At 38.5% G+C, this 26,869-nt stretch overlaps 1 protein-coding gene across 1 annotated transcript in view; it reads left to right on the forward strand.

Moving 5' to 3' along the window:
• Nucleotides 1-26,869, forward strand: part of LOC124718926 (chaoptin) — a 241,022-nt gene that overhangs the window by 184,436 nt on the left and 29,717 nt on the right. Inside the window, exons 13-16 of the mRNA XM_047244580.1 lie at nucleotides 80-265; nucleotides 409-561; nucleotides 9,820-9,945; nucleotides 13,953-14,066. Of these exons, the coding sequence (XP_047100536.1) occupies nucleotides 80-265; nucleotides 409-561; nucleotides 9,820-9,945; nucleotides 13,953-14,066 (579 nt within the window). The remainder of the gene's footprint in view (nucleotides 1-79; nucleotides 266-408; nucleotides 562-9,819; nucleotides 9,946-13,952; nucleotides 14,067-26,869) is intronic.

Genomic DNA, 26,869 nt, shown 5'->3' on the forward strand with positions numbered 1-26,869 from the left:
CTTCTTTTTGTTCGTCCTAAATTCAGAGAACGAGAGTATTTTGGTACCATTGTGTGTACTGAGCTGTCTGTATTCACAGGGTCTGGAGGACTCTCTGCTGGAGTTGGGGCTGGAGAATGTGTCGTTGTCCAGCATGCCAGACCTAGCACTCAGCTCACTGCGGACTCTGCGGCTGTCCAACAACATCCTGACCACGCTGCCCTCTGACCTGGCGGCCAACATGTCCCACCTGCGCCACCTGGAGCTGGCCCACAATGCACTGCAGGTAAAACCGGCCCAGTCGTCACCAGACACTGACCTACCTCTGTCGTGTGGTGTGCCCCATTTGACAGTGTGCCCCATTTGACAGTTTGATCCATTTGATGATGTGCCCCATCTGACAGTGTGTCCCATTCGACTGTTGTGCAGGCAGTGCCGCCCGCAGCCCACGCACTCCCACACCTGCGCCGCCTGGTGCTGGCCGGCAACCCCATCTCCACCATCAGCAACACATCTCTCCTGGGTGCTGCGGACAAACTCACCGAACTGGATCTGACAGAGCTGCCACTCAACTACTTTGAGGTGAGGCAGGAGCGAGAAGTCCAGCCTTAGGTCACTGTGTGTGAAATACAATTGTTCACTCAAGGTAGAGAGTTTGAATCCTAGAGCTGGAAGAAACACTCAGTGAAAGAAATTGCCCATTGAGGCAGCGGAAATGCTGGTGCACATCTTCTGGTCACCAAATGACGTATCAGCATCTTACATTGATTTCCAAGCATCAACTCCATTTGTGTCCAAAAGCCACATTGTGGCATGTGGGGTAAGGTACACAATGCCTAGCTATTACCTCTCCTCCCTCCTCCCATCCATAGACATCTGCAGAAATATATACAAGGGTGTGCAAGATTCATTGTTATTTTTTATCAAACTGATTGAGAGTTTGAGAATGCCAGATCCAACACTCAGTTCGATGCGTTAAATGGCATTGCTGCTGAACAGGGGGGAAGATCCAATATTGTTGAAAACCATAGAAGCCTTGAAGGTGGTGGAATGATCAAAGGTGAATTCCAGTTAAAAACAGAACATTGTAAAACATATGCTAGGATCCGTTGGGGCAGAAATTATTGCCCATAATCCCAGTTATCCTAAAATTTTTCCATGTCGCTCCAACATCTGGTCATCTGGGATTCGTGATGACTCTAGACACAATCAGAAGTGGATATCACTGGCCAGGTCTGTACTGATCCATTAGACTTAAATAATGCCAGTGACGGAAGCATATGCCCCAGTTACCTTCTAAGCATTTGGTACCAGCTGCAGCACCATTCGACCAAAACTGGAATCGACCTCTTAGGGGGTTTCCCAAAGGCGACAAACTGGAATCAGTCTGCATTGAATACCTCACCCATTATGCTGTCACCAAAGCTGTGCCAATTGCTCAAGGTATGGAAATTGCAAAGTTCCTTGTAGACGACCTCATTTTGCAGCATGGAGCATTCCATGTGATGATCTCTGATCATGGGAAAGTATTGCAGTTGTGACTAGTACCAGAGGTGATTTCACATTGTCATATAACGCACTGGGTGACAGCTGCCTGCCACACCCAGAAGTGGTGTCACAGGATGCATTAATAAGACACTGTCAGACACGCTTTCAATGTGGGCTGATGTGGAACAGAGAGATTGAGATACAATACTGTCTGCCATGGTATTCCCATAAGGCACTGCGAAACAAAGCACTACAGTCTTCACACTGTTCTTCCTGCTCCACAGCCGTGAGGCCAAAATGACAATGGATACACTGCTCCTGTTTCAGCTGGAGGATGTACAGGAGGAGTATGTGAAGAATCTCATCAACAGGACTGAAGAAGCAAGGCAGCTGGCTAACATACAGACTCTGGATGCCAGGGGAAAGACCAAAAGCGCTATAACGCCAAACACCAACCACTGAGATACAACCCGGGAGACTTAGTGTGGAATTTTGTACCTGTGCAGAAAGTGGGACTATCGGTATAGCTATTAAAGCACTGTGTTGGGCCGTTACTTCATTCTGTATACACACGTATCAATTTGAAAGTTGTTTGAATCCAACAAGAGCCAACAATATCATTAAAAGCAATCGATGCCAGTCGTCTGGAAAAGAACTTCTTACTTCTTGTTTTTATGGGGAAATAACATTGCACCCATAAGAGGCCCCTTCCGCAACTCGCATAAGCAGTGTCTCACAAAATAGGATCTCCTAAATTTTATAGGACCTTTAAGTAGCCCAAAGTAGCTTTGTACAAAGAAGAATGTTTTGTGAATACAGTAATGCCAAACAAGACAGGTGATCCCTTTTTATATGAGCGTTATATTTTCCCTACAGATGTCACCAATGCGCTGTAGGCAACCCGTAAATGCCAACTGACAACTCACGTTATTGTAGCAGCTATAACCTATACCTAATACATTTGTTAATTCTGCTATTGCTGCTAGAAATGAAAAAGGAGCAATTACTGTGAATATATATGACTGGCTAAATGTCTTGAATAATTGAAATGCTAAAAAAAGTACCTCGTAATGAAGTTGGATAGATAAAAAAACAATTACCAAGCGGCTGCAGAACATGCACATAAAAGAAGGTTATACTTACGCAAGTTTTCAGAACCAGTGGCTCCTTCATCCAGCAGAAGGGGAAGGAAGAGCGGTGAAGGGAAAGGACTGGACAGGTTTAGGAAAAGGCGTGGATTTCGAAGTCACCCAGAACCACGGGTCAGAGGAGACATAGCTTATGTGATGAGAATGAAAGACTGAATTGTGTTTTTATAGCAAACTGCCTCGCAGCATCAAATATATACACTTCGAGTTGGTAGTTAACTACAGTGCTAGTGTAGACTGCAAAAAATGAACAATGACAGAAATAAATTTGCGCACCGCATCTTTCCTAAAGTTAATGGACCCATTGGGTTTCCTGGTGCAGTAATTCCAGCAGGGACGACAAGACTACAAAAAGATTACTTTTTAAAAACATCACGGCCTACTGCAAAGGGAAATAAAAAGACGATCTGTGTACTGATGTAGAAACAGAACCTGGACCAGAAACTCCAGTCGATGACAATAAGAACCCTGAGGAAAAACCTGACCAGCCAGATATTCCAGAACCAGAATGGTAGAGGCGAAAATGCTGTTTGTGAATTATCTTGAACCCCTTCAGACACAAGTATTTTAGAAGTAGTAAGTAAATCCTTTGGCCACTATCAAATATGGTATCTCAGTAACGCATTTTTGGGGGTTTCATGAATTCATAATTTTAGATGGTTTTTATCCAATTAATGACTTAATAATCAAACTTCAGTCTAAGAGATGCCATAACAGAGTAAAAATACCAATATTTTTCCCAAAAAAGAAAAAGGCTGTGAAAGGTATGCAAAGTATTTCTCAATTTGGGTGGTTTTAAGTTTGCAGGGCGAGAAGTATTGAACTATATGAAAAAAAATGATGTAATTTAGTTACAAACTTTATTCAACATGTAAACGTCACTACAGATATTTGGATTTAGGTTATGACATGTTTGATATTCCTGTCATCATTGGCAATGGTGTGGCGCAGACGAATAGCAAAATTCTTCATGACCCGCTGAGGTGTTGGAACATCGATGCTGTTGATGACCTCCTGAATGGCTGTTCCCAGCTCAGAGGTGATTTTGGGATTATCGCTGTGTTCAGATCCGGAGAATAAGGCGGCCAATTGCGGCTCATGGCAGTGGCCTCTGGGTACCCCAGAGCCAGAATATGGTCCCAAACTGCTCCTCCAGGACTTTCCTGCTTTGATGGCTTGAGGTCCATCTTGCATCAACCAAATCTTTGCGAAATCAGGGTCACTTTGGATAACAGGGATGAAATCATCTTCCAAAACCTTCACACACCATTCGATAATCGCTGGGCCATCAAGGAATATGTCACCGATTATTCCGTGACTGGACATTGCACACCACATAGTCACCTGTTGAGGGTGAAAAGACTTCTCGATGGCGAAATGTGGATTCTCAGTCCCCAAATGTGCCAATTTTGCTTTCTGATGGACCCATTCAAATGAAAATGGGCTCCATTGCTAAACCAAACCATAAAGTCTCATCATGCCCTGCAGCAAACCATGCAGTTTGAACATCCTAACTCAAATCGTTCAGATGCTATGGCTTTTTTATTTCATATATTTCAATAATTGTCACCCTGTACGTACAGTGTATTGTGCTATAGGTCTGAAGGGACGATAATTTTGAAAACTCTGTACCAATTTTTTTTTGTGTTGGGGATCAACAGCTACGAGCCGATTGTAAAGCTCTGTACCATGTGACCAAGCACATTTTAAGGCTAATCTGTGTTTCTTAAATAGCTCAAGTTAAACAATTGCAACGATAATAAGCTGAAATTTTAAAATGTGTTATCTCAAAACACCTATTTTCCAGCATCAATATTCAGCTTGACATAACTCACTCAAATTTAGAGATAGAATATGTTTCCTTATGAACTTATGAATTAAGTCAGGTGATGCTGAGGGAATTAGATTAGGAAATGAGACAAAGTAGTAAAATGTAGACTGGCAATGGCAAGAAAAGCATTTCTGAAGAAGAGAAATTTGTTAACATCGAGTATAGATTTAAGGAGCAGATATAGACTCAGATCACAATATAGTAGTGATGAAGAGTAGGCTGAAGTTCAAGACATTAGTCACGAAGAATCAATAAGCAAAGAAGTGGGATACGGAAGTACTAAGGAATGACGAGTTACGTTTGAAGTTCTCTAACGCTATAGATACAGCAATAAGGAATAGCGCGGTAGGCAGTACAGTTGAAGAGGAATGGACATCTCTAAAAAGGGCCATGCCCGCAGCTCGTGGTCGTGCGGTAGCGTTCTCGCTTCCCACGCCCGGGTTCCCGGGTTCGATTCCCGGCGGGGTCAGGGATTTTCTCTGCATCGTGATGGCTGGGTGTTGTGTGATGTCCTTAGGTTAGTTAGATTTAAGTAGTTCTAAGTTCTAGGGGACTGCTGACCGTAGATGTTAAGTCCCATAGTGCTCAGAGCCATTTGAACCATTTTTTAAAAAGGGCCATCACAGAAGTTGGGGAGGAAAACATAGATACAAAGAAAGTAGCTGCGAAAAAACCATGGGTAACAGAAGAAATACTTCAGTTGATTGATGAAAGGAGGAAGTACAAACATGTTCCGGGAAAATCAGGAATACAGAAATACAAGTCGCTGAGGAATGAAATAAATAGGAAGTGCAGGGAAGCTAAGACGAAATGGCTGCAGGAAAAATGTGAAGACATCGAAAAAGATATGATTGTCGAAGGGCAGACTCAGCATACAGGAAAGTCAAAACAACCTTTGGTGACATTAAAAGCAACGGTGGTAACATTAAGACTGCAACGGGAATTCCACTGTTAAATGCAGAGGTGACAGCAGATAGGTGGAAAGAATACACTGAAAGCCTCTATGAGGGTGAAGATTTGTCTGATGTGATAGAAGAAGAAACAGGAGTCAATTTAGAAGAGATAGGGGATCCAGTATTAGAATCGGAATTTAAAAGAGCTTTGGAGGACTTACGGTCAAATAAGGCAGAAGGGATACATAACATTCCATCAGAATTTCTAAAATCATTGGGGGAAGCGGCAACAAAACGACTATTCAAGATGGTGTGTAGAATATATGAGTCTGGCGATATACCATCTGACTTTCGGAAAAGCATCACCCACACAATTCCGAAGATGGCAAGAGCTGACAAGTGCGAGAATTATCGCACAATCAGCTTAACAGCTCATGCATCGAAACTGCTTACAAGAATAATATACAGAAGAATGGAAAAGAAAATTGAGAATGCGCTAGGTGACGATCAGTTTGGCTTTAGGAAAAGTAAAGGGACGAGAGAGGCAATTCTGACGTTACGGCTAATAACGGAAGCAAGGCTAAGGAAAAATCAAGACACTTCCATAGGATTTGTCGACCTGGAAAAAGCGTTCGACAATATAAAATGGTGCAAGCTGTTCGAGATTCTGAAAAAAGTAGGGGTAAGCTATAGGGAGAGTCGGGTCATATACAATATGTACAACAACCAAGAAGGAATAAGAGTGGACGATCAAGAACGAAGTGCTCGTATTAAGAAGGGCATAAGACAAGGCTGTAGCCTTTCGCCCCTACTCTTCAATATGTACATCGAGGAAGCAATTATGGAAATAAAAGAAAGGTTCAGGAGTGGAATTAAAGTACAAGGTGAAAGGATATCAATGATACGATTCGCTGATGACATTGCTATCCTGAGCGAAAGTGGAGAAGAATTAAATGATCTGCTGAACGGAATGAACAGTCTAATGAGTACACAGTATGGTTTGAGAGTAAACCGGAGAAAGACGAAGATAATGAGAAGTAGTAGAAATGAGAACAGCAAGAAACTTAACATCAGGATTGATGGTCACGAAGTCAATGAAGTTAAGGAATTCTGCTACCTAGGCAGTAAAATAACCAATGACGGACGGAGCAAGGAGGACATCAAAAGCAAACTCGCTATGGCAAAAAAGGCATTTCTGGCCAAGAGAAGTCTACTAATATCAAATACCGGCCTTAATTTGAGGAAGAGATTTCTAAGGATGTACGTCTGGAGTACAGCATTGTATGGTAGTGAAACATGGACTGTGGGAAAACCGGAACAGAAGAGAATCGAAGCATTTGAGATGTGGTACCATAGACGAATGTTGAAAATTAGGTGGACTGATAAGGTAAGGAATGAAGAGGTTCTGCGCAGAATCGGAGAGGAAAGGAATATGTGGAAAACACTGATAAGGAGAAGGGATAGGATGATAGGACATCTGCTAAGACATGAGGGAATGACTTCCATGGTACTAGAGGGAGCTGTAGAGGGCAAAAACTGTAGAGGAAGACAGAGATTGGAATACGTCAAGCAAATACAAATAATTGAGGATGTAGGTTGCAAGTGCTACTCTGAGTTGAAGAGGTTAGCACAGGAAAAGAATTTGTGGCGGGCCGCATCAAACCAGTCAGTAGACAAAAAAAAAAAAAAAAAAGTCGTTTCTGAAAGTTTTTCGATGGAGTGGAGTGTAGCCACGAATGGAAGTGATACATGGACGATAAATATTTTGGACAAGAAGAGAATAGAAGATTTCGAAATGTGGCGCTACAGAAGAATGCTGAAGATTAGATGGGTAGATCACATAACTAATGAGGAAGTGTTGAATAGGATTGGGGAGAAGAGAAGTTTGTGGCACAACTTCACCAGAAGAAGGGATCGGTTGGTAGGACATGTTCTGAGGAATCAAGGGATCACCAGTTTAGTATGAGGGCAGTGTTTAGGGTAAAAATCGAAGAGGGAGACCAACAGACGAATACACTAAGCAGATTCAGAAGGATGTAGGCTGCAGTAGGTACTGGGAGATGAAGAAGCTTGCACAGGATAGAATAGCATGGAGAGCTGCATCAAACCAGTCTCAGGACTGAAAACCACAACAGCAACAACAACAACATGAACCGTCCTATCTAGTCCTGAAAGTAAAAATTGCAATAGCTCAAAATACAACATTTTGGACAAGATGCCCCTTTTTACTTTTTGTCTCACATATGGAGCATTACTACAGTTCAGAGGCACAGATCAATGAAAGGAGGTTCAAGGAGTGGGGGACAAATGTTTAGTTTATCCCATCTGGTGTGGGCTGCACTGTACTCAAGTTTTGACAAATTTATTTATAGTTAACTGTGTGGCTGTATGCCCTTTCTGTCACCACAATCAGCAACCTAAGGGAGGGAAGTTGTGTGCACACCCTGTATGTTAATTTTGTAAGCTTTGCACTGTGGGTGTGATCATATTTAACAATTTGTGTACCATAGTTTCTGAAGTGAAAAATGGAGACCAGACCATCATTTTCCTAAACGAGTGTGGGAAACTGCCTAAGAACCATACTCAACCTGGCTGGTGCACCAGCCATAGTCATCAATCTATTGTATGGGTTCTATCCTGGTCAGGGTCACCTTCATGTCTCACAAACTAGCATGCTACATGTTGCACTACAAGAATGGGTCAAGTGGACAACTTTGTTAACTCATCTAGATTTTATGTGCATATGACTAATACGAGATTATGTGAATTCTATATAATTCGGTATCATGCACATGAAGTGTAATAATAGGAGCAGTATAAATGAATATTGAAAGATGTGTGTGTGTGTGTGTGTGTGTGTGTGTGTGTGTGTGTGTGTGTGTGTGTGTGTGCGTGCGTGTGTGTGTGTGTGTGTTTTCTCCACTACTTTTCTTCAATGGCTTAAAATTATTTTGTGATACATGATAAAATCATTGTCTTAATTTGTGAATGCCTAGCATTCAGTAAAAAGGTGTGTTAGTATAAACATTAAATCTAAGTTTATGAACCCTACTACGTTTTTTATTTTATTTTTTCTGATGTTGCTCATATACTTGATGATGTCTGTGCTGGTGATCTACAAAATGAACAATACAGGGTGTTTAAAAAAGAATCATCTGATTTTAAAAAAACTGATCACTAGTATGTTATTTGAGATATGTGTGTGAACAGCATACTGTTGGAAAGAGCAAACTCTTGAGTTTTACTGGATTCCTGGTAGGTAGCAGCAGCGTGGGTCAGCTTCAGTTCTAGTATGAATGGTGTCTGGCCAACAGAAAGCATTTTGTAGTCTACATTTTGAGCAGTGCAGGCCAATAATAACTGTTAAGCATGACTTTTGTACTGGGTACGGTGTGGATCCTCCTACAGCGCAGAGCATTAAACGATGACATGAACATTTCTGAGAAATAAGTTGTTTGTGAAAAGGCAAATTTCCAGGCCATTCCTGAGTGTCTGACACAGATTTCGAGCATATCTGGCATAATTTCGCAAGGAGTCTGCAGAAATCCATTCACCGTGCAGCTCAACATCTCAGCATTCAGATGATATCCATTTGGAATGTGTTTCATCACTGTTTACCCACAAGGCAATACAAAATTCAGCTACTTCAAGCTTTTCATGAAGGTGACAAACAATAACGTGTGGAGTTCTGTAGTTTCGTTCTCGACAAGGAGGAGGATGACAGTTTGCTTCCACACTTAGTATTTAAATGGAAAGGTTAACCATCATAATGTGAGAATATGGAGTACAGAACAACGACATGAAATCATACAACATGAGAGAGAATCTTCAGATTTACTGTATTTTGTGCAGATTTTTTTCCCCCCAAGAACTCTGTTACAGAAAGCACATATCTCGATCTGCCTGAGAACGTTCTTTTCCCACAGTTGGAGACTGATTTGAACAACTTCATTTACCAACAGGATGGGGCACTGCCACACTGTCATCTGGAAGTACAAGAATTTTTAAATCAATAGATTATTGAATGGTCAAGCAGTCACACTGGACCAAATGATTCAGCCTTACATTACTGGCCTCCAGGGTCACTGGACCTTATTGTATGTAATTATTTATTGTGGGGGCTTATAAAAGATGCTGTTTATGTGCCTCCATTACCAACAACAATGAGTGAATTGAGACATTGCATAACAGAAACTGTGGAAGCTGTAACTAAAGACATGCTTGCCGCAGTATGGGAACAATTTGAATACCACATTGTCATATGCCATGCATCTTAAGGGGTGTGTGTTGAATAGGTATGAAAAAGAAAAAAAACTTTTTGATTTTCCTATTCATCAAAAAGCAAAATTCATTGTATATGTTTATTAGTTTCAGGAATTTAGACATGCAAAATTGAATGATTCTTTTTGATACACCTTGTATATCTAATGATGCAGTATTTGTTTGTGTGGATGCTGATTCTGAGGTGTGCCCTTTGCAGTCTGGGGCCCTGGGCCAGATGACATCCCTGAGGACACTGCACGTGAGCCCCTACCGGAACGTTCGACAGTTCAACTTGCCACATCTCCTGCAGTACAATTATGGTCTCAAAGAGCTGCACATCCATGTGAGTAAAACTTGGCACCAAACCATATCCAGTACTATCCTATCGTGGGCTGTTGGACCTGCAAGTAGACCCACCAGGATATATACGGTGCCATTTGTGGGCTTTGAGAACATAGGAGCAAGATATTGATTGACAGCCTGAATATTTACAGAATGTATCAGTTCCATTACAGCTGTATTTCAGTGCAGGCTACCTTGACTATAGTCTATTGAGCAGCACCACAAAGGAGCTCTCTCAGCACAGTTATTACCAATTAAGTCAGCATTCACCTGCCAAACTCCAAACACCCTCAAATCAAATACTCAGTGGTGCACAGTTAAATGCTTGGCACTTTAGTTGTTAAAATCATTAAGACATTCAAAAGAATAGTTAGTGGAACTGAAGCAGCTGGAATTGAGCTAGATTTTGAGAAGAACTAATCTCTTTCACACTTCATTCCATGCAACCAAGACTTGAAGAATAACAACAGTGACGTACTAATATCTAGATTACTCCATAATGTACCTGTCATGTATTATCACAAACTGAAGAGTATAGAAGCTGTGCAATATTTTGTTAAATATCTTTTATGAAAGAATTTTTATAAAATGTTTGTGTACTGGAGTACTTTGATGATGTGTTTCATAAAAGTTGTTTCATTTCTAAGATAAGTAACTTACATACATATTATGAGTGACTTCATTAATGTGAAGTGTAGGCACAAAACAATAAGCCAGTCAGATTATTTAAGACCTTTATTATAAGCTAAGTATTTGGGAAAGTATTTCATTGGTATTAAATATAGGTAAAATTTGATAGAGTGGTACATCTCCTTTGTCATTGTGATTTTACCAAACAAACATGTTTACCCCCCCCCCCCCCACACACACACCACACACACACACACACACACACACACACACACACACACACACACACACACACACGTCCTCAGCACAGCTCTGAATTCCATGTCAGTAATGTAATAATAGCTGCTCAGAATTTGAAGCAATCAGATGGGGTGAACCAAAGAAGTTGTATTTCAGGTCCTCTGTACATTTGTTCTCAATTTGCTGATGAAATAATAGGCTTAGCAGGTTTTGAAAAGGGGATGAACTATACATTAAAAATGTTGTCTCATGCCTTGGACAACCACAAACTGAAAATTAACATAAACAAAACTAAAATAATGATTGCAGGTAAATCACACACAGGTAAGCGCAAATAATATCTAGGAAATACAATATTAATGCAAGTAAATAAATTTTACTACTTGGGAAGTATAATAACAGATGGCAACAGAAATTCTATTTATTAACAAATGACCACCTTAATACAGAAACGAGAAAGAAATTCATCAACACACTTAGCTGGAGCATTTTAAGCAATAGTTTTGAGGGGAGGACACAAGAGAAACAAGGAAGAAAAAACTAAACACAATAGAGGTCTGACTGAAGGGAAATTGAATTCACAAATACTAAAAGACATTGAAGAGAAAATGACATTTGTTAATAGGATACAGTAAGATTAACTAAATTCATTTGATGCCTAATTTGATGAAGCAGCTTCATAAAAAAGAGCCTTAGAAGTAAGAATCCAGAGGAAAATATTGAGTGGGTGACTTAAAACATCCATATTACTATTATCAGTGGAATGAACTGCACAAACTACAACCAAATGGTAAAGATAACAAAAAATACAGGATGATGGCAATATTAACAAGACGTTTCCTTTAGTGTCTGATGATGATGATATGTTTGTAATTAGCACAAGTGATCTAAAACTGGAAATTTAAGAAGATACAAATGTTGTCCTTTTTGCAGATGAAAAAAGTACAAGAAAAAATTTAATGCCTCTTTCCACAGTCAAATAGTTATAAACATCAACAGCTGGTTCAAGGCAAACATATGGTCACTGAATAATGACAAGACTCAGCACATATAGTTCACTACTTGTCATAGAACTTCACAATCTATACAAACAACATTCTCAAACAATGACTAACACAAGAAGTAGAAAGTGTTAATTTTTTGTGACTACAGATCGATCACAACCTTAAACAGAAAACACACTGATTACAATTAATGTAGTGTCTTAGTACACTTGCATTTGCAGTAGACATGATCATTCTCATGGATGATTTAAAAATGAGGAAGTTAGTTTATTTGGCATGTTTTCATTCAATAATAAATATGAAATAATTTTTTTGGTAAACTAAAATTACCGGGACAATATCTTCAGAATATAGAAAGGTGATATTAGAATTACATTGAGTGCCTGAAAGTGAAGGGAAGGCACTGTGATTAGAGTCAGTTGTCAGCTGCTGCAGACAAGGTGGAAATGGAGTCATGACAGCCCACATTCAAACCAGCAGCCATCTGACTTGCAGCAGACTGTTGACCACCCTATATGGATGGCTCCATAGAGGTGACATAATGTAATTCCATCAGACACGTCATCGCTGAGTGTATCAATTTATATTTTTGAAAACATTGCCTTCAGTACTCAATGTCAACCCAGGACACTGTGGAATTTTTTGTAACATTTTAAAAGTTTAAGAGCAGGAAATATAACATGTTTTATAATTACCTTGATGAATCAGTGCTATTGGCAATTGTTGATTGTATCTAATTCCTGTTTTCTCAGAGAAAGTATTGGATTTTGATTACTTTACATATGTCATGTGAAACAGACACAATTCTTAAATAAATTGCAACAGCCAAGCTCTGTATGGTATCCACCTGTTGGTAAACATCACCTCCTTCTTGGACAGCTCACTATAAAACATACTAACTCACAACAACACATTAGCTCCATTGGTCATTGATCCTTATATAGACATAACTGGTGGCTTTTTCTACATTGCTACAATTTTAACAACATTAGAGAAGGAAAGTTGCTACTCACCATAAAGCGGAGATGTTGAGTTGCGATAGGCACAACAAAAGGGTTGTGGTGCCTATCTGCAACTCAGCACCTCCGCTATGTGTAGCAACTCTTCTTCTCTAATATTGTTACATCCCATCCTGGATTTTCCATTGTTTGATTGGTACAATTTTAATTTGTCATGATTCACAATGATCAATATTTTCTGAAAGGTTTTAAGTATGACAACATATTTTACAAAAATTGATGTTAAATCTGACATATGCATTTCTAACAAGTACAAGGCTTCCTTCTACTAAATTTCATAAAATGTTTAGTTTTACAACTTCATATATGAATTTCATTCCAGTCAATCAAGAATTTTAGTTCCCTTCAATAGTAGTAACTCCAGTGCTAGAATTTTATTATTTTGTGTGAAGAACTGTCTTTAAACCCTCTAGTCGGTTGATAACATACTGTATTAAATGTTTACATTTTTAACATGACTGTATAATTCTTATGATATATTCCCATAACTTCCATTAAAATAGTCTATTAATTTATACAAATTTTAATTTCATGAATAGATTTTCATCTTCCTTGATTTTCAAATTATTAACATGACTCAATCCACAGTTTCTTGTATGCCATATTTGATTCAATTGGAGATAAACAGTTGTTAATATACGATGCAGATATAAATATGGTTATGAATATAAAATTATATACAAAGAAGATACTGTATCATTTTCCTAAATTGTAACACATATCACTGTATGAAAATAGTGGGCTGTTACATTTCCAAGTTATTATTGTAAAAGTGGTTTTTGATTAGATAATACTACTATATGCATGAGTTATTTAATCTAAAAACGTTTGCTTTTTCAGTTAAGATGACATGTCATGTATCGTTTTGTGAATGATCTATGGATGAATAAAAAGCTAACTAACTAACTAACTAACCAACCAACTAACTAACTAACATACCACCAGTTGCCAAGAATCTGTTTGAACATCTTGTAAGAAATTATGGAACTTGTGGAGAGTTTATGTAATGTGGGTTATTTTATATATATCTTGTGACTTGGGAGTGTACTGCTTAGAATTGGTGACACAATATTACTGCTTGTGTATGTGTTACAGTGACTGGTCTGCTTTCACAGGTGTACGAGGAAACGGGACTGCGGGATGAGATGTCTGGCCCACTTCCTTTCAAGCTGTCCAACATAACTGTCACAGGACGTGCACTCAAGACCCTTCCAGATGATCTCTTAATGGTAAGCTTACAACAGTGGCATACTGAAAGAGGCAAACTTGCTTTGTACAGAGTGAACTTAGGGAAATTTTTTGTGTGGGGAAGTGTGTATAACCTACTCCAAATTTGGGAAATCTTGCACTTGCAGAGGTAGATTTAGCCTCAAAATATCAAAATTACCATTCCCATTTCCACTGACCTGTCGGTTTGCTTCCTAGGATGTTGCAATTTTCTGATGTTTCATTGTTATGTGTGATGCAGTTTTTTTGGTTATTATTTATCACTTCTGAAAAGACTGACACAAAACAGTTGGCAGTGTATAATTCATATATACATGAAGACTACACACGAGAATTCTTGTAGAAGAGATGCTCAGTGTTCATCTTGCTTGGATCATGTGTTCTTATAAGTGAACAGGCAGAAAAGTGGTCCACAGCTAATTGTTTAAGTCTTCATGTCACAAAGACTCACATCACGTGATTTCACCAGAAGTCATATGCTGAATGAACACAGTTTGCAACGTTCCCTGGGTCTCCAGATGGACAACAAGCTGAAACTGAGTCTTCCTTCTCATATAGATACATTAATCCAGAAGCTCAGTCCAGCACGTTATGCCCTTAGAAGGCTCCCTTATTCTGTTGATCTTAAAAAAAAATATACATTGACTTAATTGTATGTTATCGAACCCTTTTGTTTTATGCAATCATCCCCTGTGGTAATGCTCTGAAATTAAATAAAGTGTTGATTCAGTAGAAGTGAGTGGTAATAATATTATGCAAAGTAGGTGCAGAACCCCTTTTTAAGAATCTTCAAATTTATGCACTCACTTCCCAATCCATTTACTCCTCCATGGCTTTTGTTATCGTGAAAAGCAGTTTCACTGAGCTGCAATATATACAGTCACAATGCAAAAAAAACACACACATAATTTTCTTGTGGACTTTGGTCCCTTGTCCAGAGTTCAGAATGGAGTTATTACCCAGGTCTTAAGATATCAACAAGCTCCCATACAAAATAAATAAATGAATTTGGAACCGCAGCCAATTCAAAAGAAAATTAGAAATTTACGTGGCATGTATGTCACATGGCAAGAATTAGTGACTGCGTTACATGTAATAATGTAGTGTAAATAAGACAGAGTATTTACAATAAAAAAATTATTCGAAATGTACCATTGGAACCAAGTAAATACGTGATCCAGCAGAATGAATACTAGGATATGTCACATAATAGGGTGCTACTGTTGCACCTGTGTGAAATAAGTATGTTCTCATTGCCCTGAGGACAGAGAACCATTTGTGATTATGTCATTTTGAAGTTCAGAGCATCAGAAATTCACCACTGAGTCGTATTTCAGATGTAACGAATCTCTCATCACAATTCAGTGACTCTTGTTGCCACTTCAAGTGGAATGGAGATGACAAAGTCCCAGATCATTGCACGATTGTACAATGGGTCAACAATTCAGGACTACTGTGTCTTATACAAAGAAGAAAAGTTCACGGGTATGAAGGACACAACAGACTGAGGAGCACATCATGTACTTGACTGTAGTCCTCACCATTCTGCCACCAGACGTGATTTGGTATTAACCTTGTCAGATCATTCCCTACAGCTCATCATTTGTGACAACACAGATTAAACGAACAAGACAGAGTTGTACAACAAACCATTGCATTGCATTTCCAGGAACTTTTAGTAGTTGACTTGCAGATGTGAAAAAACTCACTGATGTTGGATGAAGTCCATTTTCATTTAGACGCTGGTGTAAATAAAAAAAAATTACAGGTACTGGGTGCTTTGCAACCAATGTAATCCTTTTCAGCTGCATGAAAAGCTCCTCTGTTGTGAATGTGTGTTGTGGCTTCATATAGCTTACATTCATGGTCATGCAATGATGGTTATTAGCAATCCCTATGTCCAAATGTTAAATGGCTTTATCCTTCGAAGATTGAAGAACTACATAATTACAGCTCCAGCAGGATGGTGCAATAGCTCATATGGCCTGCCAGTCTGTGATTACCTTGCAGCATCGTTTGCCTGGTTGAGTGGTTTTCAGACTTGGAGATGTTCATTAGCCAGCACGCTTCCTCAGTTTGACTGCCCCTGACTTCTTCTTGTGGGGATACTTGAGGAGTCAAGCACAAGCTATGCATCTTCATAATGTGGGTTAACTCAAGGAAAGGATATATGCAGCTCCATTAAACATGCTTAATTGGGTGACAGAAGCTTTCATTTGCTGCATGGGGGAATGCACAGAATATGACAGCCACCACCCATATGGTGTTACATTTAAAACCAAGTGAACAGTGTATAATATTTAATAGCATATATTTTTCCTTGTTTTCAATACATATTTCAATAGATTTGTTCCTCTGTTTCAAAATGCTGTTCTTTTTATATACTGCTGTTTATTCTCCCAGACACTGTATTAAGCTACTAAAACAGGAACTACATAGAAAAACTAAGGAGGCAGAAGCTTTTCCAGAATAGCAGCTTCCTTAATAATTCTCTTTATTATATGTAGATGGCATATGAGTGAATAGCATTAAGCAGTATAGTGATGTGCGTCTATACAGATGAAGTTCCTCTGGTTACCTTATCTTATGTTAACTCATACCACATTCATGAAGGTCCTCCTCCTTGTAGGGTCTTAAGAACATGAGGATTGATGAGTGTTTTGAGGATAACAACAATATAAGGAAAAGACACATTGTTATTTGCTGCAAAGGTAACACATTAAGCTGCAGACGGCACAACAAAAAGACAGTTACACATGTAACTTTCAGCAAAGCCTTCTTCAGAAAAGAAAACACACCCATTCATTCCCACAAACAAGCACACTTAACACACACATGACTGCCATCTATTTTTCCGTATGTTGTTAATATTCCAACCTGCTGTTAACATTTTTTTTGTTTTAGGGATAACATTCATACCGTCTCAATGGATATCATAAGCTTTCTGCAGAATTTTGTGAGGAAGGTTCTATCTTTTTTTCAAAACAGTAATTTCCTTACTTTGTTGTTTCTGTGTATGCCTTTTGCAAACACAAATAGGACAGTGCTGTCTGTGACAGACAATTATTGATACAGCCTGGAGAATGACTTTCCAATAGCTATTTCTCTCTGTTATTGTGTAAGTTGATTTATTTCGTATTCCTGATTGTTCTCATTTATGATCAACTCTGCAGAACACTGCAACTGAACAAACAAATTTGCATTCATGATTTCTCATGTGATTGTACTGAAGCACATACAGCAATCTATGAAAAATAACAAATGTTTTTGTAAGCAAAAACAGTAAAACAAGAACTGTAACAAGACACATTATGAAAAAGGTATGTTAATTTTTCTGAATGACATCAGCCTCCCACATTGAGTACTGCTAGTTAGATTAAAATATCCTTCTATTGTGGATTCTCCAACATTGCACAGTTTCAGCTGTGTAGCTATTTTCAAGAGAATTGGCTGATAGTCAAACGCTCTGTGACAGAGCTGCTCCAAAATATATATTAAACTAAATTTCTCAATAACAGATTGCAGAATTCAAATTACCAGGACATGTTTAAAATATTTTTAGCATGATTTTACATAATGACAGGCAGTATTTATGGAATTGTTGGTAATGACAGATATTTTTTGAATAGATAGTAGTTCAGGCTGTGCCTCAAAATGCTAGTTAAGCTCTATGCAGCAGAAGTTTGGGGCATGGCTTCTATGAGTACATCTCTTGTTGTTCTCCCGAAGTTTTGGCCATTTCAGCCTAGCCATCCTATATCACTTCTACATCATGTTTACATCACAAGCAGGACTTACAAGATGTCATATTGAACTTCATCCTAATCAGTTTAAGCCCATATTTGGTGCATTTTATAATACAGCTCACATACTATGAATATATCCCATTTCAAAGTATCTCTTGGAAACACATCGTGTTTGGTACAATTTATTTAAGAAAATTATGGGAGACATTATTTTGGTGGTTAAAGAAGTTTTATATTTTATAACTTGTGTGTTATGAAAGAATACCATTTCAAGGCAATGGCTCATTGAAGATAAATAAAAAATGTCTCATTCTTGCTTTAACCTGTTATAATTAAATGGCGTATTGATGATCAGGGGATGATAAAAGTAAGACATATAAACATGGAAGGTTACAGTAATGTAGACCATACATTTATGTAATTATGGAGTCAAAGTTTGTTGGTTTGTGTCCTGCTTTCTCCAAATTTTTTTATTTACCTTTCTGTTTTCTGAAAGATTCCAGGACTCTCTCATATTCCATAATTTTAGATGTTACGTATTCAGGTCATATCTCTCTCTCTCTCTCTCTCTCTCTCTCTCTCTCTCTCTCTCTGCCGGTTCTAGTTATGTGAATATGTTAGAGAATATGAGCAAATAAATTGCAAGATTGTTTTCTATGTCTATTGTTAAATATTTATCATTCAAAGCTCATTATCACAGCACAAGATTCATGATGTACTGCTAACATCAGTATTTTAATGCAGGACCTCGTAAAGTCCGTGGATCAAACATACACAAAATATTAAACATCTCGGGTTTAGGAATGAAAACATGAAAAGCATTAAGACTGCATCTTTTAATATGATTTGTTGCGTTAGTGTTTGGAATTGTGACATTTATGGATAACCTCTAAGTATTATCTCAGAGTTAGCCTCTGGTGCTATTCAGTAGTTGATTATGAAATGGAAAGATACAATGTTTAAGCTGTTTGCTAGAGTGCGATATTACTTCTTGCCCCTCAGCTCCCCGCCCCCCCCCCCCCCCCCCCCCCTGCCCTCCCCGGTCCCCCCAACCAAAATGCTGGGCCTGGTGACAGACTTAATAAATGCTGCTGTCTTCCCAGTATGGAAACCAGGAGCTGTGCACCAGTGTAATCCATTCATTCATTCATTCATTCATTCATCACATTTAGTAGATCCCATCAAGAAGGGGAAAATTCAGGAATGTGGAGTGAGCCAAGGCATACATAATAATGAGATAAAGGCATCATAGGAATTTAATCAGTATGCTGTACTAACAATAAATTATTGCTATACAGCTTAGTGCTATTCTTATGCCTGTGCCTTGTAAATTTAACCAAGTAAACTGGTAAGGAAGCTTCTACTCTAATAAACTTGCTGACTCCTCAGTTTTATGACAAATCTCTTGTTCATGTGCTATTAGTAGCTTAATATTTACCTGCTCATAATGGTATTTTTCTAAGAATGTTATTTTACAACTGTACATTCTGAGTTTTGTTTATGGTACACAATTACTTGAAATATCCAACCATACATATTATAAAATGGATGTGAGTATGTTCCACTTCTTCTAAACAACTGAACCGATTTCAACCAAACTTGGAACACATATCCCTTGCTGTCAGGTAACAATGCCCGTGGAAGTAAGAATCACCCACTGACCATAGATAAAGAGATAAGACATCATAAACACTGAGATGCCTGGAAAACTGCCACATCATACATGACCTTTAAATTTATTACTTCTTTGCTATTGTATACACAACATATTTCACAGACAATATCCACATACATTACTGAATGTACATACAGCTTTGGTGACATCATTACCAAATGTGTCCAAACAATGCCATTCGTACTGTTATTGCCCTTGTACAACACACAGTTCAAGAGATATGATGTCCTGAGCACTGAGATGTGTTAAAAAAATACTGCATCATGCATGAAGTTTTAATACATTTATTCTTTACTACTAAAATACTCGGACAGTTGAATCAACTTAAATAAAGCCCTGGCACCTGGCAGCACTTTTGACATGTTTCAACTGCGAAGCACAAATGGCTTTAGGTGAAAATAATACCCATCTACAGAGCTATGGAAAAGTGTTACCATAGAGACATTTACATAATCGTGTTGTGGACTCGCAAAGCAGCTGCGCTCAGCTGGTTGAACATGTAACTAGATATAGTGCATATAATCAAGCACGGAGTTAAATAAAATTTACAGAGAATTTGTCTTTTGAATACTATGTTTCTTAATTTGGATACTGTATTTATACATTTGTACATTCTGCATATTTATTTGTACAACTGCTTTATAGTTTGAAAGATATTTTCACAAATACATGAAAGTGATATTTTTTTGATGTTGCATGTCAGAGTTTATTTTTTGCTTTTGTTTCTAATAGAAAATTATCAAAACAAATGCCCAGGCAATGCAGTGTTTGTCAGCTCATAACTTTATAACAAAGGCTCCTGCTTGCCGTGTAGGCAACAGAATTTTTCAATCCCTGGACCTAAATGTTCAGGTAATATGCAGGAAGAGTGGCTAAATTTTTAATTGTTTTTGAATAGGTAGGGAGTCCCAATTTCTTGCTTTACTTAACATGAGAGCTTGTTGAATATCTTACCAGCAGAGTACCATAACCTTATTCTGAACTCTAGACAAGGAAGAAAAGTCTACATTAAAATAATTTTTTCCCTCTCATATTGCATCTCTGCACATCAGCTCAGGTAAAACTGGTTTCTGCAACACTATAAAGAAGTCATCAAGGAGTAAATGGTTTTGGAAGTGAGGGTAAGAATTTGAAGATTACAATTACTGTGGCAGTGTGTATAACAGGTCGGCTGAAATTGATTTTTATTATCAGCAAAATAACCATTAAGGAGAAGATATTTGGTTTCTGGTGTTACACAGGACATAGAAATAAGTTTCATGTAGATTTTGCCTCCTTGTCTAGATTTCAGAATGTAGTTACATATCCTGGTAGTAAGGTATCCAATATGCTTCCTTCTAACATAATCCAAGAAATAGGGAATTCCCTCATTGTCACTCAAATATGACACTGTCCCATCACTACAACATCACCAGTGTACAGTCTTAGATTGCTACCCACCATACCTGACAGACAATTTATGTACAGAGGATTAGTACCAGTTTTGTTACTATTTCCTATGGCACTTGTGACATTAATTTTGTCCCCGATGAACAGTCACTATCTAGGAAAACTTACTTGGGTCAAAAGGGGCAATCAAAAAGTTTCTGTCTGAAGGCTGTACAGTCCAGAACCAGTATGCCAGTAAGGCAAAATCACCACAAACACAGGGGCAATCATCCCACTGGTGTACTAGACTGAAGATTTGGTAAAACACCGTGTCCTGCTGAGTGAAGAAGTCTGTAACTGCCTGCTGCTCATCCTCGTCTGACAGGCATCGTCAATCCCTTAAGGCCTTTGTTAAGGGGCTGAAGGTATAATAATCACATGGTGGGAGATCAGGACTATAGGGCAGGTGCTCAACTGTCTCCCACTCAAGTTGGCATAATGGATGAAGCTACCCTTCCAGATCAAGCAGTGTCTTGCGTCACATCACAACTAGTAAGGAAGTTGCACACCACAACATAACAGTGGTTTTCAACTTAAGTGCTGCCCCCATTTACATTCTTAAATGTATACCAGTGTTTGTCCTTCAGTAGTCAAGAAAGGAATAACAGCACGTTGGTTCTGTTTGGACACATATGGTAATGATGTCACCAAAGCTCACATTTCTGCATTTATCACACGAATGTCATAAAGACATAAATGTCGCATTAACCCCTTACCTACATGTTGTCAGTTATATGCCTGCACCACAATAGTACTACACTGCGTAAACACTTCAGCTACACCCTCAAACTGGAACTTTTTGATTACCTCTTATATAACGCAAAATGTCTGTGAGCCAGTCACACATATGAAAACATATTCCATATGCTAAGCCTTTGTAAATGGTCACTGATGCTAAAGTCAAGAGCCCTGAAAGGATGTGTGTTAAAAAGAACACAAGCACTTAAAAGCAGATGTCCATTGAAGTGGGTGTAAGTCAAAATATATTTGCTTAACACTGTCTGTTTGGAGTCCAGATAGTGAGAACATGCAAAAACCTCTGCTTAGAATTCCTTCTGAAAACAGGTGCCTGAGTTGTTAAAATATTGCACAGCAAATTGGAATTATCAAGCCAGCAGCACACCCGAAAATATGCCGTCTGCCCAGTCATACTTAGTGGCTCCTTCTCACTGTGTTAAACTACTTCATTAGGCTAAGTGAGACATTATTCTTGGCAGCTACCAACCACAACAACAATAACAATATCACTGACCAGCAAGTGTGACTTTGTAGACTCTCTCTCTCTCTCTCTCTCTCTCTCTCTCTCTCTCTCTCTCTGTCTCTTTAGTAAGAATTGTGCTCTGTTTACGTCTGGAGTGTGGATGTCGTGTGTACATTGTCTTCTATAAAGTGTTGTTACTCTATGTATTGATTGTGTATTTGGTATTCTACACCCCTCTATATCCGAAGTTTCCACCGGTCCTTTAAAATGTGTGACTGTAAGAACAGCATTTGCATTAATGTAAAATTAAAATAACTGTCGAGAATTTTGAAGATGACAGCAGACGTATTCAGTCATACCTAATAAAACAATAACAGGAGACTGTTATTTGATGTGCATGTATTGAGACAGTGGACCAGTTGATGGTGTTTCCAAAGTGACTCACCCTACCAAGGACTGAGCCAATTCTGAAAAATGGGTACATTGTAACACTTGGTTTGGCACACAGTTGCTCCCTGTACACATAGACAAAGTCAGAGCTAAGCCACTTTACTTCTTATCCACTCAGGCACTGAAGTTAACATACTTAGGCACTCAGGCGTGCTTCTGCCTGCTATGGCTTTGTAACAGATTAGTTCACAAGTCCGTAATCCGTTTACTGACATTCTTTTCTTCTTTTTCTCATACTGCCTTTCTCCCCACAAACATTTCCTTGCCATTCACACACACACACACACACACACACACACACACACACACACACACACACTATGAGTATTTTTAGTGTAATTTATTTTATTTTTTGAATCTGCAGGCAGTTTTTAAGCTTTCCAAGACATCATCCATTGTCATATACATGTAATATATTGTACCATATCTTTTTAAATACAGGTGTTCTTCACCAGTACATAATTTTATAGTTACATACTTGTACAGGGCAAGACTTTCTCAGTTAAACATGTGCTGTATTGGCTAAAATTAGTGAAGGCAACCACTCACCTATAGCATATCAATGCATGGAGCACAGTAACACATAACAGAAAGCAGTATTCACACTATATTTTGAGCATTAGTTCTTTTTATAGCAGTAGTACACACATTCACATATACAATCACATAGACACCCAAACACAAATTACTACGCCCACAGCAGGACTCCATATCTTTATGGGATCAGCACTGTTATATGGGTTTGGGCATTGTTAGTGATAATTTGATGGCCAGATGCCCTTCATGATGTCACCACTCCCCCTGGAATGGACTTTGCCTACCCCATCTGTCCGCTTCTAGTGTGAATACCATGTTCTAGCCTGAAATAGTTTTTTTAAATATATATAAATGTTTGTGTATCATGTAACTGAGGTGGGACATGAGTACCACTTCAATATCCACATAGGTGGATGAGAGAAACTGCCTAATAACTACATCTGTGCATGCCAACACACTGGCCCCCATCGTTAATGTGTTGGGCTGATTTGATATGGGGCCAGAACTGGGCAGTTTAATGCATGTGGCTATCTGGGCAGGTTAATAGTTCACTTACATTATTATTTACAAATTCATTAACAATACAGGAAGCTTTTTCTTTCAACCAAGAGGATATTGCCCTTCTGAAACCCTTAATTTCCAACTGTTTAATTCAACTTGATGACTGGTTAATAAGAGATTATCCTACATGCAAGAGTTTTTTTGTGTTTGTTAGTATATCCCAGGGAATACTGAAAGAGTTTCTGTCCCTAGTTCTACAAACGTTGATGTATGATTTTGTTTCATATTCATCCCAACTGATCGAAGTGTACATCAAGGTGTTAAGCATCTACAGCCTGAGATTTTTTGTGAAGTACACTTCATGAGGAGTGTTCATTCTTGGACAATATGTGCACTGGATTGTTCTTTTCTGCCAAATTAAAACTCTGTTGACTGTAGCAACATTAGTACACATTATTATACTATAGTTGAGGTGTCTGCGGAAAAAGGCACAGTACACAAGACATAGTTGTTTTCCACTATGACAGGTTTTAATTTCCTTTGAGGTACAGACACAGGATAGTTTTGCATAAGTTATCTGTGTCAGCATTGCAGTTCAGTTTTATGTTGAGCCAGACACCCAATAATTTGACAGGGTCTTTACCATGACAGTTGTTAGTTGCAACTTTTAGAGAGGATATTATCCTCCTAATTTTGCTGTTGCTTAATATTAATTCATTTGCCTGAAACAAACTGAGAAGTTACATTCACAATCATAAGTGAGTTCAATTGCTCCATAATATTTCTGTCTTTATGGGGAGAGATAAATGTAATATTGTCAGCATACATCACTGCTTGAAAGACATGTTTCAGAAAAAAAGTTAATATTTCTTTGAACTTAAGACTGGACAGTTTCCAGTTGTTTCCAGTTGTTTCCAGTTAAAATGTTTATTCAAACATGTATTAATTTGTGGTGGTGCAGAGCTACAGCTATTTGAGTGGTACACTCAAAGTACGGTGCTGAGAAATGGCCGAGAATGCACAGTACTTCTTAAAACAGTGAATTAAAACAAAGCATACACACGATTTTAATTAAGTAAATGTAGTTAATTCTTCATATGTATTTCCAGCATTACTTGTAAAACACACACACACACACACACACACACACACACACACACACACACACACAACAGTACATATAGATACAGTTTTTTTTTCCATTGACTTCTCTTTTCAAATGTTTTCACGGGTTAAAATATAATAAATTATGGTCCATTGTCTTGGTGGACAGTGAATACGCAACTCGTGTATTAATTGGGATATAGTATGTTACATTTGAGTCGACTACATACAGTTTCTGTCATTTTGAAAGAATATTTTCAGTCCCGTAAACAAAAGAACCAACATATTTCAATGCAACTGGCAGCTTTTCTTCCATGAGGCTGCTAAACATAATTTTTTGTAATATCATTTACAAACACAGTGGGCCCATTTCAATCACTGTTGATCACACTTTTACAGAAAGTTATGTCTCTCCAATGCAATATGTGAACTTTATTCTAATGGCCTGTGTACGATTGGACTCCTTGATTCCATAACATGTGAGACTAGCTTCATTAGTGAGTTATTTTAATAAAATTTATTAGTAGACCAGTATTTTTTGGGCATTTATTTCAAATTCATGGCAGTAGATTAACCGAAAAATCTAGAAATATTGGCGGGATAAAAATTCAACAAGAAGTTGGGTCCATAAGCAGAAAAGTAATTACAAAAGAAATAAAATAAAAGGTGAAGCAGCAACTGACAGATAAGTAAAATGCAAACTCTATCTTCAGGACCATCAGTGCTGTTGTCATCGTCTGCCAGTGGCATCATGAGATGTGGTATGGAGGCGTGTGGAGTCAGCACACTACTATCCCAGGTGTTATCAGTTTTTGTGACCTGGAGCCTCTTCCACTTCGTAGAGCAGCTCCTAACTAGGCATCATGAGACTGAGTGTGACCTGTTCTCCCACTGAGGAAAAACCCCTGGCAGTATTGGGAATTGAACCTGGGTCCTCCGTGTGGCAGTCAGCCGCACTGACTGCACAGCTATTGAGACAGATGCTGACAGCGACATGTCTATGTAAAATAAAAGAGTATTGAATATGGAAAGATTACAGAGTATAATAAAGGAAAACACTGGTCTGCAGTGGCCAGAAGACAGGAAGAAAAAACCATAGTGAACAGATGAAAGAGTACTAGCTGCAAAGAAAAGATCAAATAATAAAGAAGTGAAATTGGCACATGGTCATTAATGTAGTTGGTCCATCTGAGAAAGACGTTTTAAGTAGAAATTTTTGTGGTAAGGACTATGGAACCAAACTGCTGATGTCATTGGTCCCTAGGCTTAAGCACTACTTAATCTAATTTAAACTAACTTATGCTAAGGACAACACACACACACCCATGCCCGAGGGAGGACTCGAACCTCCGATGGGGTAGCTTCACAAACTGCAACAAGACGTGTCAGACCGCACAGCTACCCCATGTGGCTGTTTTAATTATATCATATAAAGTAATATTTCTTCTGTCATTTATTATTTGACTTAAAACATCCTCAAAAGTCTTGGAATTCCCAAAACCAATATTTTGGCAGTATCAGTGTCAATAACAGGCAAAAATCATAGGAGTTCTTGATTCCCCAGTTGGATCAACCGTCTGTGTGCATAACTAAGTTGGCACAGAGCTCTCAGTTCACGAGAGCTGTTCACACCTGGCAAATTTTTTAAATTAACCTATCTCACATAATAAAACTAGTTATTCTGTGTTGGTACTGTTATGCATACCATTGATAGCAGCATAGGCACCATTCAGTTCCCAATCGTAGGTGGACCATATTTGTTGAGATAGTGATAATTTTTTTTCTGAGAAAGGTTAAGGATTGCCAGTGCTCATCTATTTGCTGTTGCAGTGCAGCACCAATTGCAGTTGCAGGCAGTTGACTTTCAGGGTGAGAGGTGCATGTGGAAATGGGTGCACTAAAAGTGTAACTTCAGCTTGGTAAATGCCAACTTGGTCTCACTATTCCACTGGAGGTTGTCCTTTGGCTTTGGTGAACCATGCAAGAACTGTTTCATTGATGCAGCTAGGAGGGCAAAATTGTGAACCGACTGATAGTAAAAATTTGTTGCACCAAGTAATTGTCATAGTTCTTTAACTGTTGCAGGCTGTGGAAAATTAAGTATAGCTTCTACTTTCTCTTGCAGTGGGCATATGACTTGTGCATTGATAGTATAGGGTAGAA

The sequence above is a fragment of the Schistocerca piceifrons genome, chromosome 10 (assembly GCF_021461385.2).
Source record: "Schistocerca piceifrons isolate TAMUIC-IGC-003096 chromosome 10, iqSchPice1.1, whole genome shotgun sequence".
NCBI classification, from domain to species: domain Eukaryota; kingdom Metazoa; phylum Arthropoda; class Insecta; order Orthoptera; family Acrididae; genus Schistocerca; species Schistocerca piceifrons.